The sequence below is a fragment of the Pyrgilauda ruficollis genome, unplaced genomic scaffold (genome assembly GCF_017590135.1).
Source record: "Pyrgilauda ruficollis isolate IOZ18807 unplaced genomic scaffold, ASM1759013v1 scaffold126, whole genome shotgun sequence".
In the NCBI taxonomy this organism is placed as follows: domain Eukaryota; kingdom Metazoa; phylum Chordata; class Aves; order Passeriformes; family Passeridae; genus Pyrgilauda; species Pyrgilauda ruficollis.
The window spans coordinates 1,232,881-1,248,019 of NW_024510988.1; the positions used below are offsets into that span (position 1 = coordinate 1,232,881).

Consider the following 15,139-nt stretch of genomic DNA (forward strand, 5'->3'; position numbering starts at 1 on the left):
CACTGGGCAGCAAAGAGCCCTGCTCAGCTCTCCTGGGAGAAATCCTGGGGGAAATCCTTACAAAACAAAGACTTCAACAAAATAAAGGCAGAGCAGCCTCAGCAAAACCTGCAGTCTTTTCCAAGGTGACAGAAAATTAATTCCCTGAACGCCTTGTAAGGATTTTTTTTTTTTTTTCCTGCTTGGAGCAGATATGAAGGGTTTGCCCAAAGAACAGCAATAAAACCTTGCTGGTGATAAGAAGGCTGCTGTGCCTTGCTGAGGAGCAGGCTGCTGCAAGTGCCACGGAACCAGGCCAGAAATGCCCCAAACCTCCATTCTGGCAGTTCTCAGTGTCTGTAACGTTTCCCTTTTCTTTCTGAAGTCATGGCCTTGCAGCCCAGCAGCAAACAAAGGTTCATTTTAGCCCTTATTGCAGCTAATTACTGCTCCTCCTGATTGCTGAGCCCGGCCTAATGCTCCTCTCTGTGATGGCTCCAGAAGGACTCGGAGTCTTTAATGGGACATTTTCTATCCAGCAAATCTGGGGGGGATTATTTATCTCTTTTTATTCAGAAGAAATTCCCTCCTGGCTCATTTGGAGGTGGTCTCTGTACCTGATACATTTTTAAGGGGAATTCAGAGCAGGGATGTTCCAGGGGTGGTTTTCTCCCTGCTGTGGGTAGCACCAATCCTTGCCACACAAAAAGCTGTTTGGACTCACAGATTCCCTGGTTTCCATGACCCCCCAAACCCAGGCTGGGCAGCAGATTTGGGGCTCTGCACCTCTGAGGTGCCCTCAGAGAGATATAAATCTTTTCCTGGGCTTTGTGTGGGTACAAAAGATTTTTTCCCAAGGCCACAGAGGGTGTGAGGAGCACTGAACTGCCAAAGTGAGAGCCTGAACTGTGATATCTCCTCCCCAAACTGAGCTGAACTCCACCTCTCACTGCCAAGAACCTCGGGCTTTAAAAATAATCACTTTTGGGCTCGGGCTTGTGGCTTGTGGGGCTTTTTTTATTTTTATTTATTTTTTTTTTCCCAGAGAAGGAGGCCAGCAGCAAATTGCACAGGAGAAGGGTTCCCTGCAGTGCTCTGAGCCAGAGGAGAGGGAAGCAGCAGCTGATCAAAAGATGTTGAACTTGCTGGGGATGAGCTGCCTGCTAGGAGCAAACAGCAAGAGCTCCTTGATTCCCAGCCAGGCCCTTTCCCATTATTCTAATGCAAGTGGAGCTCACACCTGCACTGATGGAGCTGGCTGGGAGCTGCTTTTGGAGGGCATAACGTGGTTTTATTGCAAAGGAGGGACAAACCCCCTCCCTGGGGCTGGGGAGAGCACGGGGCAGTGCTGGATGGGCTGGGGAGGGAGCAGGAGGAATCCTGCCAGGCCGGGGAGAGGCTGAGCAGAGCCAGGCACGTCTCACACTGACGTCTGCCACAGCACAGAGCCTACAACCACCTCCTTGCAAGAAAAAGAAACACAGAGAATTCACTATTCCTTCTTACATTAAAATCACTGCCTCCTACATCCACATCATTGCTGTCAGAAACATCTTGATTTTCCACACCTAAGGGGCTATGGAAAAAAACAAGCATTTCTGCTAAAAATAAGGGGTTTTTTTCCCCCCCCACAAGCTGTATTTATTCAGATCTCTTTTCCTCTAAAATGCAGCATTATTTTAATTTTAATTTAATCCCATATCTGCATAATTGCAGCACTGCCAAACAAACAAATCAGAGTCGCTGGGAAGCAGGAGCAATGCAAAACGTGGATTTAACCAAATTCAATTCCAAACATTTTCCTGTGAACATTCCCTCACAGAAGAGCCACACTTCCCACAGAAATGTCCACGTTTTCATCACAACAAGCATCTCCCCTTCAAACGAATTTTGCATCAGAGAATTTATATTACAGTCAGATCCAGCTCTGAGAGAGCACTTAGGAAATCAGTGCCAGCCCCTCGTGAAACCATCCCCTGCTCTGCTGATTGATTTATCTGAGTTCCTTGGTGTGCTGCTCGTAGGGAACGCGGGGTCCTGAAAATCCCATCCATTTCCCCACGGATGTCCTGGCTGGAGATGGTGCAGAGGGAGAGCAGGCAGCCCAAAGCACGTCCAGGATTTACAGAGCTCGGGGTGGCCCCAGCAGGGAGCAGGGCTGGAACAAGATCAGCTTTAAGGGACCTGAAATTTCCCTCCTCTGGTTTTCTGTCTTTACCACCCCAAACCACGCGGGGATTTTCTGAGGGATTTGAAGATTGGTTTGGAAATATCGCCGTGGCTCAGGATGTCTGGAGCTGCTGCAGCACAGGGATGCTCAGGGCAGAGCTCCAGAGTCATTCCACAACTCCTGCCAACACCAGACACACCACCCAGCCCACCCAGGCAGCTCTGGGTACCCCAAAACCACGGGTTTTGAGGCATAACGGCCAACAATTTTGATTTTTTAGAATCTAAACGAATTATTTAGGAGGTTTCTGCCCTGCTGCTGCTGCCGTGCCCTGCCAGGAGCTGCCTGGGACGTGAACTTTGGGTAAGAACGTGAGATAATCAGCAGCAGATTCATCAGCAGGGACAAAAGACTGAAACGGAGTTGAAAAAGGGGAAAGAAAGAAAAAAAAAAAAGTGGGGGGATGGAGATCTACGAATAATTTTAGAAATAAGCTGCAAGTTGCACAGTCACAAAGCGGAGGCTGGAATGCACTTTTCCAGAGTTTGTAAAGACTCATTTAATTTCTATAGAAACTGAGCAGCAAACAGGTAATTTTCTCTGCAAATTGCTTCTATCACCTCTGGAATGCTCTGCAAGAGCAATGTATTTCCCTCGTGTCTTCTTAATCCCCTGTTATTTTCATTATAAATTTAATTAAGCTCTTGTAGAGAACATTCCATGACATATGAGCTGAGTTTTGTTTTTCTGCCGGAGCGGGGACAGAAAGGAGCTGCTGAATTGTGTGGCAATTGGATTTCTTTTCTTCTGGGTAAATATTTCAAATGACACCGAGCAGAGGAGACATTTGCTGAATCAATAGAGCTGAAGCTCAGGAAAGGAGCTGCACAGGAAGGTCTGAGCATCCCAAAAATTCCTTCAGCCAGGCCTCTCCTCCTTGGACAAAATTAGGGAATATCAAGAGCAAGTAAATCAGGGAAATGCCAAGATTTTTGGGGGTTTTTTTTTTGGTGGTTGCAATAAAAAAAGTCCATTTTTTACACTCCCTGCAACCCAAAATGTCACCAGCATTTCATTTCATAACCTGCCCAGCTCCCCACTTCACCAATGGCAAATGTTAAAAATGAATCATTTCATTACAATTTATTTTAAATGAGATCTAAAGGCTCTGGTGCCAAAGCATCACGAAAAACTGAGTTTGAATACAATTCACATCAATACCTTAAGTTAATATAAAATGAAAACCACATTAGCAGAGGTTGGGCATTTTAACCCCTCTTTTTAACCTGTTTAATCTCGTGTTATCAGGCAATAACAGCTCTCCTGCAGAGCTGGGGTTGTTTGTTTCTATTTCAGCCTCTTCCCAGCTCAAGGCCATGACAAGTCACCCTCCCAGCAGGCACGTTTGGGGACTCAGGAGGCACAGCAGGGCTGTCAGAGCTGCACACCAGGGAATCAAACCCACCAAGAAGATGTTTTTCACAGGACTGATCGAGCTCTGGAACATCTTCCTGAAGGAAAGCAGGAATTATTTCTCCCCAGAGACACGACTCAAACCTTGACCTGCAAGCAGCCAGATCTCGTGTGTGATTATTCTGGAATTTCTGTTCCCTGTGCTGCATCCATTTCAATGCTCTCTAGCAGTGATTTTTCCTCCCTGCCTTGTTTTATTTGATTCTTGTCACAGAAAGGAGATGTCAGGAAATCTGACACATTGCTGTGCCAGCAGCAGGTGAGAATCTCACGATTCAATTCCCACCTGTGCCAGGGCCATTTTACACCAATTTTCTCTGTAGGAAAACATGGAATGAAAGCAATAAAAGCTGTGGAAGACGTGTGTGTGCTGTGCACAGCTTCAGCACTGCCTGCATGAACAGGGGGTGCATAAATCCCTGCTTAGGAAGGGAAAGCACTGCCTAAAGTATCACCGTTCTACAAGCTTGGAAAAGAACTTGTCATCAAATAACTTCATTTTCTTTTACTCTCTGAGTGTTCACGCTTAAAATCTTCCATTAAAAAGGGCAAATATTTTCCTGTAATCAGCAGGGGACAGGACAAGGTTCTTTAAGAATCACAGCTGATGTGGGAAAGCTCAAGCTGCAGATCCCAGAGCTGGTGAATTTACAGATCTGTCCTTCCTGGGATAAGCCTGGGTCTGGGGATCTTCGCCTCGTTCACAGTCCTGTTCCCGGGTTTGCCCCCCGAGGCCTCCTGGAGCAGGGTGATGATGTTCTCCCGCTGGTGCCTCACGGCCAGCTGCAGGGCCGTGCACCCGGCGATGTCCTCCACGTCCAGCAGCGCCCCTGCCTTCAGCAGGGTCTTGACGATGGCCATGTTGCCCTTGAGCACCGCCAGGTGCAGCGGGGTCCAGCCCACCTTGTTCCTGGCGTTGACGTCGGCCCGGCACTCCAGGAGGTTGATGACGCTGAGGAAGGAGCCCCTGAGCACGGCGAAGTGCAGGGGGGCCCAGTGGGACCTCTCGGCCGTGTTGGGGTCGGCCCCGCAGCGCAGCAGCTCGCTGACCACCGGCTCGTCGCCGTAGCGCGTGGCCAGGTGCAGCGGCGTCCAGTCCATGCTGCCCTTGGCGTCCAGCCGGGCGCGGCTGCCCTTCAGCAGCCGGATGATCTCGATGTGCCCCTTGAAGGAGGCCAGGTGCAGGGGGGTCCAGCCTTTGTCCGTCCTCAGCTCCACGTTGGCCCCGTATTTGATGAGTTTCTCGCAGATCAGGTACTTGCCCCTGACCACGGCCAGGTGCAGGGCGCTGTAGTGGTTCTGGTCCAGGCTGTTGACGGAGATGCCGTTCTTCAGCAGATACTGCACCACCCTGAACTTGCCCCTCTCCACGGCCACGTGCAGCGGGGTCCTGAGGTTCTTCTGCTTCCTCTCCAGGTCGGCCCCCTGGCTGGCCAGCAGCTTGACCAGGCCGACGTGCCCGAAGCACGCGGCCACGTGCAGGGCGGTCTTGCCGTCCACCTCCTGCGTGTTGGAGTCGGCCTGGCGCGACAGCAGCACCCGCGCCACGTTCTCGAAGTTGTTCTGCGCCGCCAGGTGCAGCGGGGTCCACCCGTCGTGCTCCTGGGCGTCCACGCGGGCCTGGTGGTCCAGCAGCAGCCGCACGGTGCGGTCGTCGCCGTGCTGGGCCGCGAAGTGCAGCGGGCTCCAGCCGTCCTCGTCGGCCGCGTTGACGTCGGCGCCGTGCTCGATGAGGACGGAGCAGATCTCGGGGAGCCGGCGCTGCACGGCCAGCAGCAGCGGGGTGCAGCCGCCGCCCGCCGCGCCGTTGACGCCGGCCCCGCGGCCCAGCAGGAAGCGCACCCTGCCCACGTTGCCCTGCAGCACCAGCAGGTGCAGAAGGGTCAGGCCGTTCTCCTGCACCCTGCCCAGCTCCTCGGGCCCCAGCTCCTCGGGGCTGCCGGCCTCCCCGTGTGGAGCTGGGAGAGGAACCTCCTGAGGGTCCTTTCCTAAAGGCAGGGAAGAAAAACGGGAGGAAAAAAGAGTGAAAAACTCCCAGGAAGGGAGGAGGGCCTGTGACTCTTGGTAGAATGACATGAAGTCGTTTGAGAGATGAGGAATGTAAAATAAAGCCAGACAAGCACTGGGACATTTGGCCTCTCTCTCACAGTACCTGTTTCCTGAATAGTTCATTTTCCTTAACTTAAATTTTTCCTTAACTTAAAATTTTCCTTGATTTGAAATGTCCCCCACAAGGAAAACCTTATGAGCCACATCTTTCTACAACAAAACAGACAACTTTTACAGCTTCCCCTTTTATAATTTTCAATTCTAAAGCCATTCCCCTACTTACCCCCACTCCTGGTGTCTCGGGGGAAGGTGAACTCCTCTTTGTCACCCTTGTTTTCAGAAAGCAGGAAAGGAAAAGGATAAAACAGAGTGTTTATTTCCATTCTGTAATGTTTGCACCAAGTCCTTTGCTGCTGCTCTGCAGTTTTTTGTCATCATTTGAGAGTTTTTTATCCAATCCTTGTTTTTGCACCCAAAACTCAGCTAAGCCAATCACGACACAGCAGGAATGGGGGAACATGAAGATGATCTCTGGGTATCCATGAGCTTTTCCTCCTTGTGCTCATATGCTCCCAAACACACCCGTATTCTACTTCCTGACTGCATGGCAGCATCCCAAAATTATTTCCTTTGTTGTTTAGGGACCCCCAAGCCCCTCCTTCTTCAGGCCTCTGGTTTCTTGCACAGCTTGGCAAAACCCTCTAAATACCAATAATTCCCAGCTCCTATCTCTCTCTGTTTTCTAGGCACAATTACTCCAGTAGCTGGGATTACATCGTTACTATCCAGAAGCCTGATTTTTTTTTCTTAGCCAGAGAAACATGGGGATTTCAAACTATTTAAAAAAAAAATTCTGTAAGAATTGTTCCAAGTGGAACATCCTCAGTTTTTTGTGCTGTGAACAGCACCCTGTGATTCTGTGTTTGCTTGTGTTTCTTTTAGTGACTGAATAATAAACCCACTTTACCTGAGCAGGTCCAGAAAAGGGTTTTCCTCTCAGACTCTTTTATCATTTAGTGCATTTGTTAATTAATTTGCAAGCGTCTTCTCCCCATCAATGAATTACAGAGGCACAGCTTGTGCAGACACCCTGTGAAGGTGCTGAGGTGCACCTTTGGGAGGGGAGAGAGCTTCAAGATCTGGTAAGAACATGGAGCAGACTCAGAGGACTTGGCTGAGAGGCGCAGGGGGGTTCTCCTCACCTGCTGGCTCCTGGAGATGGCCGGTTTGTGGGACATCTTCCTGACCAGGCGCTCGTTCTCCGGGTCCTGCACCAGGCTCTGGATCAGAGCCAGCAGCACGTCGGTCTCCACAGGGATATCTGCCAGGGCACAGCAGTTCAGCTCTGCAGGCTGCCCCAGCTCCAGAGCCAGGCAGGACCCACGTGGGAAGGGAGGGAAAAGGGATGAGGGGATGTGTGACAGCAAAAGGGCACCCAGCTGTTAAACCACGGAGGGGAACTGGGAAAACTGGACACAAACCCTGCTTATCACCCCACGGGGCTGACCCTTGGCTGATCCACACCCCGGTCCCACCTGCAAAGCTGGGCCTTTGCTTGGGGTCCTGATCCCAGCACCTCTTCATCAGGTCGACCATCTGGTGGCACTCCCCGGGCCAGTCGTCCCTGACGAGCTCCAGCCCCGGCCTCTTCCCCGCGGCCACCTTCACGATGATGGCCATCATGTTGGCCCCTGGAAAAACCCAGCACATCCTGGGTGTTCTCCCTGGGAAAAGGGCTGCAGTAAACATTCCAGGGGTGCGGGGTTTGTGTTTACCTGTGTAAGGCTTTTTCTGCATCAGCACCTCCCAGATGACGATGCCGAAGCTGCGAGGGAGGAGAGACCGTGAGCACTTGGACATGAAATGCACTCATTGCTTCTGCCTTCTGCAGAAATGGGAAGATCAGGAAGGACGTTCTTCAGGAGGGAAGAATTTCATCTCCCAGAGCAGAAGGATTTCATTCCCCAGGCCAAAAGGCTCAGGCCTTGTGGTTCTGCCTCATGCATCTCCCTTCAGAGTGGGGTCATCACCCTCCAAAGGGTCTGAGCAGTGAATCAGTGACTTGGGGCCTTTCCTGGCAAAGTCAGGCTCTCAGTGCCTTTTTCCACTTTATTCACATTGAGGTTTCGAGCCTTTAGCTCCTGCAAGTCCCTGTGGCTGTGCAAATCCTCCTTTCCCTCTTGCCTCTACCCTCTGTGCTGCAAAGGCCAAGGAGCTGAGCAATTTCCAGACATGGACGTGGAGCTCGTGTGAATGTGCTGCAAAGCTCCTCGCCCAAAAGGGCAAAAGCCAAGCTGAAATCTCTCCTCTGCCTGTTCCTGACCAAAATGAAGCTGAACACGGAGGCAGATAAGCCAATATTGGAATTGTTTTAAAATCAGTCTCAGCAGGGACTGTGATGGAAGAGCAGCACTGGCTGTTTGGGCTCTGCTCTCACTCCTGTTCATGGGAACAGGGTGTGATGGCACCTGGGGCAGTGCAGCCTGCAGCTCCCAGGGAGGTGCATTGGGATGATGATTACCCACAGAGAACCCTCCTCCCTCTCAGTCTCACCACCAATGTGAGCTCCCCAGTGTGTTCCCCACATCCTAGGAGGCAGAAAACCAGAATTTTAACAAACTGAGGCAGTGTTCAGCTCCCTTTGCTGGGTGTCACAGCTCCTGGGTGCCCTGGGCCAGCCCTCACCTGTACACATCGTACTTGATCCCCGGGGGTTTGCTGTTCTGCAGGAACATTTCGGGGGGGATGTAGCTCAGGGTGCCCCTCAGAGCTGAGCTCTCGATGTACTGCATCCTGCTGGATTGCTCCATCCACTTGGACAGCCCAAAGTCGGAGATCTGCAAGCAGGAACAGGGAAGCTGCCCCAAAATGCTCACACTCAGCCCTCCTGCTGTCACCCAGACATCTCCCATCTTTGGATCAGGGAAGGAGGAGGTGTGAGCAGCTGGAGCGTGACAAAACCTGACAGCCTGCAGCCACTGAGTCCAGCTGGAGCCTGTGCTGGCCCAGAGTCCCTGTGTGACCCTGAGAACACCGTGTAATTTGCTCAGCAGCTGCTTGTTAAACACCCCACAGGTCACTCTGTCACGGGGTGTTCCTGAAGAACCAGATTTGCTGGGATTCTGCCCCTGTCTGGCAGAAATAGCCTGGCTCTGATGTGAGGGATGGCTGTACCTTGACGTGCATGTTCCCATCCAGGAGGACGTTCCCTGGCTTCAGATCCAAGTGCAGCAGGGGAGGGCTCATGCTGTGCAGGAAATTCATGGCCAAGCCCATCTCATGGATCACCCGGAATTTCAGCTGCCAGGACATTCTGTGGGTGGGAAGGATCCTCTCCAAGGACCCCCTGGCCATGTATTCCATCACTATCCCCAGAGGGCTGTTGCACACCCCGTAGATGGTGACAATGTGCTGGAATTTGATTTTCTCCATCTTGCTTGCCTCTTCCATTAGACAGTTCATGCTGGTCCTGGAAAGTGGAAAATAAAAAGTAAAAAATAAAAAATAGAAAATAAAAAATAAAAAATAAAAAAAAAATAGACTGGGAGCAAGAAATTTTATCAGTTGATTCACAGGCTCAGTAACTCTGTAGTAACTTAGTGACACCCAGCCTTTCTGAGCACTGCCTACCCCAAAAAGATTCATCCCAAATTCCCCCTTGAGCTGATGATAATGCTGCCACACAGTGATCTTTTGCAGACTAAAATCTGACATGGATGGTGTTGTGCCTTCTCAAAACGAGCTGAGGTTTATTTGGTGGTTTATTCAGCCACCACAGGGAAAGAGATGAAAAACTGGCACTTGTTTCAGTCCTTAGCAGTGAGGACAGAGAACCTGTGCTTGTGACACTGGTGACACGGCTTTAAACTGCCCCAGGGCAGGGTTAGATGGGGAGGAATCCTTCCCTGTGACAGCGAGGAGGGGCTGGCATGCAATTCCCAGAGGCTGCCCCATCCCGGCAAGTGTCCAAGGCCAGGTTGGAGCAGCCTGGGACACTGGAAGGTGCCCCTGGCCACGGCAGGGAGGATTGAAATGAGCTTTAAGGCTCCTCCCAGCCCAAAGCACTCTGTGGACCCATGGAATTGCCAGCGTTCCCTGGCAGCAGGATGCCAGGAGCGGGCACAGCTCCGTGCCACGCCTTGGCCACCCCTGCAGCTCCTCCTGTGCCTGCAGCTCTGTCCCTGGGTGTCTGTCCCACGGTGACTCTGCTCCCAGGGGCAGCCTGCCGTGCCTGCTGCTGCCTGCCAGCTCTGGCAGACCTGTTTCTCCAAATTCTCCAAAGGCTCACCCCTCCCGACCTGCTGAACGAGTTTGGGGGAGCAGCCAAGCAGCAAAGTGCCAGGAGTGCTTTTAAAAAGCACACCCTGGGAACGGAGCTGAGCTGCCAGCAATTAGGCCAGGCCATTAATTGATCTAAAATGGTTCAGCCAAGCAAAATCTTCTGCCAGAATTCCTCTGGCAGGATCCTCACAGTGAGACCTACCCGTGGGTTGAGGAATCTCAGGTATTTTACTACAATTGATAAATTACAGAATTCAAATGGATTATTTGACTCTGCGCCCCCCCCCCCCCCCCCCCCCCCCCAACAAAGAAGAACAAAATGCAAAAGTAGAATCTGCAGAGCAAACTGAGGACAATCAGTGCTCAGTCAGAATTCAGTTGTTGTCCGTAAGAAGAAATCACAAGAGTGAGATTTTTATCCTGGCAGGATCGTTCCAAATTGAAGGGAATAAAATTTTAAATTAAATAAGTCCATCAACTCTGCTGTTTTCCCATCAGCTCTGCCTGCATTGGATGTGTTATCAGCAGTGGTTGTGATTACCTGGCCCTGCTCCATCTCCAGACACAAGGTGGGCACCAGAAGAGTCTCTGGTGAGAGACAGAGCAGGCAGCAGAGAGGAGCTGCAGGTGCACCGCGGAGAGGAAAGAGATGTCTGGAGGCTACGGGAGCAGGGCAGCAAAACCAGCTGGAAATCCTCTGCCCCTCATCTTTAAACCTGGTGCTTTTGGTGATTCATTCAGTCTGATGGATACACCTCAGCCCAATGTGCAGTGGGAGCTGTAAATAACCCACCAGGCTGCTTTTATCCGTGGGTAAGGTGCTGGCCTCAGCCCTGCTCCATCCCCCGTGTTCCTTGTGCACCCACACGAGACAGGGAAAGGCAGAACTCCTATTCCCCACTCCCTCTGAGTACCCTGCCCTTCCCACGGAGCAGAAACTCCTTCCTGCAGAGTTTTATCCCCCAATCCATCCAGCTGGCGTGGCCAGAGCAGAGCAGCGCTTACCTGTCCAGGCTGGAGTCCTGCAGCAGGTACGGGGAGCACTTCACCGCATAGACCGTCCTCCACCTCCTGTGCTTCACCTGGTACACGTGGCCAAAGCCCCCGCTGGCCACCTTCAGCCACTCATCCTCAAAATCCTCCTTGCTGAACACGGTCAGGCTGCCCAGCTGCCCGCCCCGCTCCGTGCCCATGGCACAGCTGGCTCTGCTGCCTGCTGGGGAGGCACAGGAGCTCCTCCTGCCCTGCCCTGCCCTGCCCTGCCCTGCCCGGGGAGGTGGGGATTCACCCCAGGGCAGCCCTGGCAGCTCCTGCCAAGAGGTGGATCCTCAGTGTGGCCGCTCAGTGTTCTGCTCAAATGCTCATGTATTTTATTTTTCACTCAGGTTCAGCTCCAGCCTGGCAGCGTGGCTCTGCTCTCTCACATCCAGCACTGGATGGGTAAATCCTCAAAGAATTTCAGGTGGGAAAGGGTGCAGAGGATGAGTCTTCAGTGGTTGCTGTGTGCTGAGAGTGGGATTCCTCACCTGAAGCATTTGTGGGAAGGGAGGTGGGACCTGGGGCAGGGTGAGGCTTGGAGGGAACAGAGAAACCCACCAGGCAGAATTGTACATGAGGGACATGGAAAACACTCCAGAGAGAATAGGGGAAAATAACCCAGAAGTAGCTGGATGGAGAGGTGGAAAACACTCCAGAAAGATGAAAAACGGAGTTAAAAAACTCCCCAGAAGAAGCTGGATGGAGAGGTGGAAAACACTCTGAGTTAAAAAACTCCCCAGAAGTAGTTGGATGGAGAGGTTCTAGAAAAAAAACACTCTAGAAAGATAAAGAACAGGAAAAACCCCAAACAACCAGAAGTGGCACCTGAGTGCATGAGGCTGAGAAAAAACCTCAGCAGAAATACCAGAAATGTGGCAAACCAGAGCAGTTCCCTCAGGGATAAAACAAAATCTCCCTGGCAGTGGGTGTTTGGAGGAACACAGACTGGTCAGAGCAGTTTAACCCTCACCATGTGAGCACCAGGAGCAGCACACACACCTTCAGCTGAAAAGGGGTTAAAAACTCTCATCTGGGTCTTGTGCATTTGTGTCTTTAATGCCTCAGCTCTCTCTGGAGGTAGCTCAGTGTCAAATACAAGGTGGTGCTGATTTGCTCAGTGCTACAAATAATAATTAGCACTGCTGCAGGGTAATTGTCTCACTGCCAGCAAGCCTTGGCCTGGGATTTTTAGTTCTGTGGCAGAATCTTGAGGAAATCCTTGGAGGAAGCCTGGCCCAAGTGGAAATGTGAGTTACTTGTGTTACACTGACACCAGGGGCTCTGGCAGTGGACTCCCTTCTTTTCAGGAGAGGGAAAAGGAAAGGAAAAAAGGCTCTGCAGCATTTAGGGAGGAAAAACCCCAATTAGAAGGAGATTGCTGCCAATTCCCTGGCACTCCCCAGGAGCTGCCCACCTGGAGTGATGCCCTGCTGCCCTCCACTCCCTGCTGCCAACACAATTTTGGAGCTGAGGACAAGGACAGAGGGCCCCATTCCCTCCCCTGCAGACACAGACCAGACAAACACTGCGAGGCTCAGGTTTATTGCAGAGCTCAGGAGCAGGGGAACACTCAGCCCACGGCTGCAGAGGGGCAGCAGCTGCTGCTTCTCTCCTTCCCCACACCTTCCAGGGGCATTTCTGTGCCAACAGAAACGCCCCAGAGCTCAGGAATGCCCCAGAGCTCAGGAGTTCCAGCTCTGAGGGCAGGAGGAGCAGGAGGTGAGGTGCTGCTGGTCATTCCCTCCCCAGAGGTGCTTTCCTTGCTCACTCTCCCGGTGCTGCAGCTGCTGCAGGAGGTCCTGCACAGGATGGAGCAGCCCCAGCTCCTCTGGGACAGGGGGATGTGGGACTGGAGCCTGGAGGGGGCTCTCACAGCCCCCCTTGGCTGCTCTCCCCATAGCCAGCCCTTGAAGCCCCCAGGAGAGCCCTGTTTGTGTCCCCCATCCCATGGATGCCTTTCCCCAGTGCATTCCAGCAGATTCTGGAGTTCTCTGACCATCAGTGGGGACTTGGTGAGAACAGCAGCAGGACTAAAGGGAAGGAGGAAGGCACTTGGCTCCTTGGAGGTGAGAGAAGCTGTAAAACCAAGGGGACACATCTCTGGGGCTCTGGGTCGTGTCCACACACCCAACTCCATCCTTTTCCCCTCCACCTCCCCCTGGGGGCAGGCTCCAGTGCCCAGTGCTGCATTTCACCTGGCTCTCCCCTCTGCTGTGCCCAGCCTGGGCTGGCTCTGCTGGCCCTGGGGCACACAGCGATTCCTCCTCTACCCTGCAATCTGTGGGCTCTGATGCAGAAGGAAAAGAAGGGATGAGAGGCAGGCTCGGGGCAGAGGTGGCATCTCCTGCTCCCTGGTCAGCAGGGGCTCTACAGAAGCAAAGCAAATTCAGCTGCTTCTCTGGTGGCTGGTGGAGCTGCAGGAGCAGTTCAGCTGCTGGGATCAGAGCCCGTGGAATTCTCCAAACGGGGGATAACGGCTGGGCTTGGCTCTGTGCCGCTGGTGCAGCCACAGCCCCATGAAAGCACTGCCCAGGACTGCACAGCCAGCCAGGGCCCCCAGCAGGATGGGCAGCAGCGTGGCAGGAGCAGCACCTGGACACACAGAGAGGGAATGGAGCAGTGAGAAATGTTCTTTGCACAAACAAGCACAGCCACAAGGAGTTAGGGATGTTTTGAGAAGTCTCTTATGTTTTACCAGCTCAGTGTCACTCTTTTCTAACAGCTATAAACATTAATTAACATCAGCCAGCTTCTGTGTTTCACCTGTGAACACTCCTGACCTATGGCCAGCCTCATTCTGCTCCAAAATGCTGCAATTCTTTACAGACAGAACATTCTGCCTCATTTTTCTCCCCTTCCCTCCTCCTAAATCTTCAGTTCCCTCACAGGGTGCCTTTGGAACTCTGTTGGATGTGACCCTGATTAACCCCCACGTCTGGGATTCAGGGAGGCCAAAGAAAAGGTGAGGAGTTGTTGGGATATAACCTAATCAAGAAAGTTATTAAAAATGTGCTGTTTTTTCTGCAGGAAAAGCTGAGCAAAAACCTCTGCAAGAGAAATGAAACCACGAGAGCCCCACCTTCCACTGGCTTCAACAGAAACCTGTTGTTCATCCTCCAGATGGGCCCGAGGGACACCAGATTGTGCAGGTTTCCATGGCTGGTCCTGTCACTGGGCTGGGCGAGGGGCTCCATACTTTCCAAGCAGCCCTGGGAAAGAGATGGAAAACACCTGGAAGTGTCCTGAACAGAACCCCCTGCCCCAGAGCTTCCTCAGTCTTTTCCACCTCTGCTGTCGTTCCTAAAGGTGAGTTTCCAATCCTTGCACCAGGACATGTGTAAATCTTAATTCCCTTTTTTAGGGATTACCAACTATTGCCACCCTTCCACACCTTTAATTCCTCTCCCAGACTTTAACCAGAGGTTGGCTCTGGTGGAAGCACCAAGGGAGCAGATCCCCCCCAGTACCTGTTCACATCCTGGCTGGCCTGGCAGACAGACCCTCAGCTCACAGTGCAGGTAGGCCACGGAGTGGTTCAGCATCTGGAACAGCTGGATGGAGAAGCTAGTGGCTCTGGAGCTGCCACCCTCCAGCAGCTGGATGTGTCTGCACTCCAAGGGCAGCCTGGCAGGAGCAACCAGCAAACAGCTGCAGATCCCAGCTCTGCACAAACTGCACAGCCCAGCCCCGTCCGAGGGGCAGGAAAATCCAGCAGCAGCAGCAGCACTCCCTGCTGGAGCTGCCCTGCTCAGAGCCCAGAGCAGCAGAACTCTTTTGGGAGGTTGGTTTTGCTGTAGTGTGCCCATCACCCCCTGAGCTGCTGGAACCCACATTTCACCCCTCTGTGGGTTTACAAACCCCGGGCAATGACTCCTCCATGCCCCTGGGGGGATGAAAAGGGCTGTGGGTGTAGCAGCTGGCACCCCTGCCCTGCCCTGGATGTGCCTCCCCAGCAGGAAGGGGACGCTGCACCGCTGTGACAGCCCCCGGGGGCAGCAGGACGGGTGATTTCCATCCATAAATCCTACCCCAAGGGAGCTGTTCCCCATTCCCACCTGCGGAAGAGGCAGCACTGGGCCCCCGCAGCGCCGGGGGTGGCCGAGGGGGACACGCAGCACGAGTGCAGCTGCAGCAGGGCCTGGCTGCTGT

General features: G+C 52.7%; 1 protein-coding gene across 1 annotated transcript; it reads right to left on the reverse strand.

Moving 5' to 3' along the window:
• Nucleotides 1-4,270: 4,270 nt before the first annotated feature.
• ANKK1 (ankyrin repeat and kinase domain containing 1) lies at nucleotides 4,271-11,151 on the reverse strand (the record flags this gene model as incomplete). Its single annotated transcript, XM_041458178.1, has 8 exons — nucleotides 4,271-5,610; nucleotides 5,955-6,000; nucleotides 6,874-6,992; nucleotides 7,207-7,362; nucleotides 7,447-7,496; nucleotides 8,357-8,508; nucleotides 8,846-9,140; nucleotides 10,958-11,151. Coding segments are annotated over 8 exons (2,352 nt in total), but the record flags the coding sequence as incomplete, so codon positions are not given.
• Nucleotides 11,152-15,139: the final 3,988 nt, after the last annotated feature.